The 2,443-nt window shown below is 40.5% G+C and overlaps 1 protein-coding gene across 1 annotated transcript in view; it reads right to left on the minus strand.

Moving 5' to 3' along the window:
* Positions 1–817: 817 nt before the first annotated feature.
* The window catches only part of LOC101854096 (chymotrypsin-like elastase family member 2A), a gene marked incomplete at its 3' end in the record, with an annotated part of 4,886 nt that continues 3,260 nt past the window's right edge, over positions 818–2,443 (minus strand). Inside the window, 1 exon segment of the mRNA XM_005101219.3 lies at positions 818–910. Coding sequence (XP_005101276.2) covers positions 818–910 — 93 coding nt within the window.

Here is a 2,443-nt window from a genome sequence, read left to right on the forward strand (position 1 = left end):
AGCAGCAGCAGCAGCAGCAGCATCCCAACCAAGCAATAGTCTAGACTTGCATAAAACGCCCTTCGCCTCTTTATGTTTTAGCACAACTGCGTTGTTTTATAAAATAATGCAACAGTGAACCTCTAATTACTTTCAGAAGATGTTCTTGTTATACTGCCATTCTGACACTATGTTTGAAAGGGACGACGAGAATGATTCATGCCATCATTACACAGAAACTGCAAAATCTGGAGGGCTCCTGACATAGTAATATTATATTATGCCTACCCTTATTAACGCTTTCAAGACTTAGCAGACACATAATGAATGTCCGATCAGCTGTAGACCAAGGAAATGTTTCGGCACATTTCAAACCACCATACACAAATTTTGTCAAGATAAGTGTTTTTGATTGCCTTTAAAAGTTTCAGAAAAAAACCCAATTGAAATATTATTAGCCTATTATCACAAAGAATAGCGAAGTTAATATGCTTTCTCCTTTTTCTTTTTTAAGAGCCCACAAAACAAGGCGACTCCAAGCCTTGTTGAATGACTAGATTGTGAGTCTTCAATGAGCTCAAGTTCCTTGAATCCATACACATGAGAAACACAGATTTGCATATTTCATAGTCCATGTATATGTTGCTTATTGCCTTTTAAAGATTAAAAAAAGAAAACAATGAAGAAAGCAATAATTGAAATGTTCAGCCAGAAAAGCGAAGTTGTGCTTTTTTCTTATTTGTTTTAAGTGCCCACAAAAAAACAGGATGTCATCAGATTCCCAGTCCTCGATAAGTTAAAGTACCGTGCACCCATAGTGCAGTGCGGTGCAGTACCCCCAGCGCCACATGCAGTGAGCAGCCACGGCCACCTTATGGCTCTGGATCAGCGCGCCTCCACAGATGTGGTACCAGTAGCCGTAGTAGTAGATCTGGAGGAAGAGAAGAAACTAAACAGTAATGTTAGCACAGTATTGATGTATGCTGTCGAACCTGTTCTAACGACCACCTGTTCAAGATATTGCCAGCTGTACAAACAACCACTCCTCCCCACTCCCTTTGCGCTTTTACTATATTATAATATATTATTATTATGATGCTGTCCAAGGGGACAACTTGTCGTTGACGACGACGACGACGACGACGACGACGTTGACGGCTAAGACTAAGATTACGACAATAACTACGACGATGATGACGACTACGACAATAGCAACAACTGCTGCTATTAGGCCTACTCATCATCATCATCATCATCATTACCTTTCTCACCCTGGGGCAGGATATAGGCCACGAACAAACACTCTCCACCTTTCCCTATTCTGGGATAGTCGCTTGATGTCACTCCACGTCTTCCCACTTTTCTGTACATCCATTTCCGTGACTCTTCTCCAGGTTCCACGAGGTCTCCCCCTTGATCTTTTACCCTGTGGGTTCCAATCTAACACTTTTCTTGTTATGCAGCTGCTTGACCTTTTAACTACTGCGACTATTATTATGATCATATTCAAGGTCATAATTGTCTATTTTCAGGGTTCACCTGACCAGGATAAATCCCCCACCCCAAAAACAACAACAACAACAACAACAACAACCCCACGCTAAATTCATCTCTTCCCCTCAGGTAAACTTTGGTCTTCTAATATCTAGATCTACCTCGTCGACATACAAAGCTAAAGCGGCCTATACGTGATCAATTATATTGTGCAATCCTGGTTGCACATATAATTGACAGTTTTTATTTTGCCCACACACAGCTCAATATTATAACTGACAATTTACTTGCGCAAACCAGGCTCATTTTGGTCTTGCAACCCGCTGAGACAGGATGGGAGATTTCGACCCAGCAATCGCTGAGGCAGTAAAAGTTGCTCTTGCCACAGAAAACGAAGATGATTTCCCAAAAAGGAAACGGGTATAAAAATACCACGAAATGGGTTCATAAACCTGGTCCGTCCCTGGGTCAAGCACTTTCTTTAGTTCCTTGCGATAATTTGTTCAGTAGGTCTTGATATTTTTTCCACATCTTCTCTTGTATAGTTTTAGTATTTTTTCCTGGAATTTTTCAATCAATACACGACCGTAAGTTGCATCTTTCTTTAGTCTGTGTCTGTAATCGTCACACCTCACTTTCCAAATGACTGGTAAACTTTTATAAACCTTGATACACTCCAATTGAAATGCCCTGTCTTCTTATTTATCAGACACCTCAGACATGAGGACGGTATGGAATCTGGAAGAAAAATGATTATTGCACAGTTTGATTGACGAATGCCACACACGGTCAATTCAATTGTGTAAGTAGGTAGACTTGCGCAATAAAATATCCAACTGGTTTTGCTTGACCCAATACAATTGCGCAAGTCGTCAATATCTCCAATACACGGTCAATATAATTGTCAAATCCGAGTATTGACAATTAAATTGCACATTTATAATTGATCGTGTATGGGCCGCTTAAGGGG

The sequence above is a fragment of the Aplysia californica genome, unplaced genomic scaffold (genome assembly GCF_000002075.1).
Source record: "Aplysia californica isolate F4 #8 unplaced genomic scaffold, AplCal3.0 scaffold00274, whole genome shotgun sequence".
In the NCBI taxonomy this organism is placed as follows: Eukaryota; Metazoa; Mollusca; class Gastropoda; order Aplysiida; family Aplysiidae; genus Aplysia; species Aplysia californica.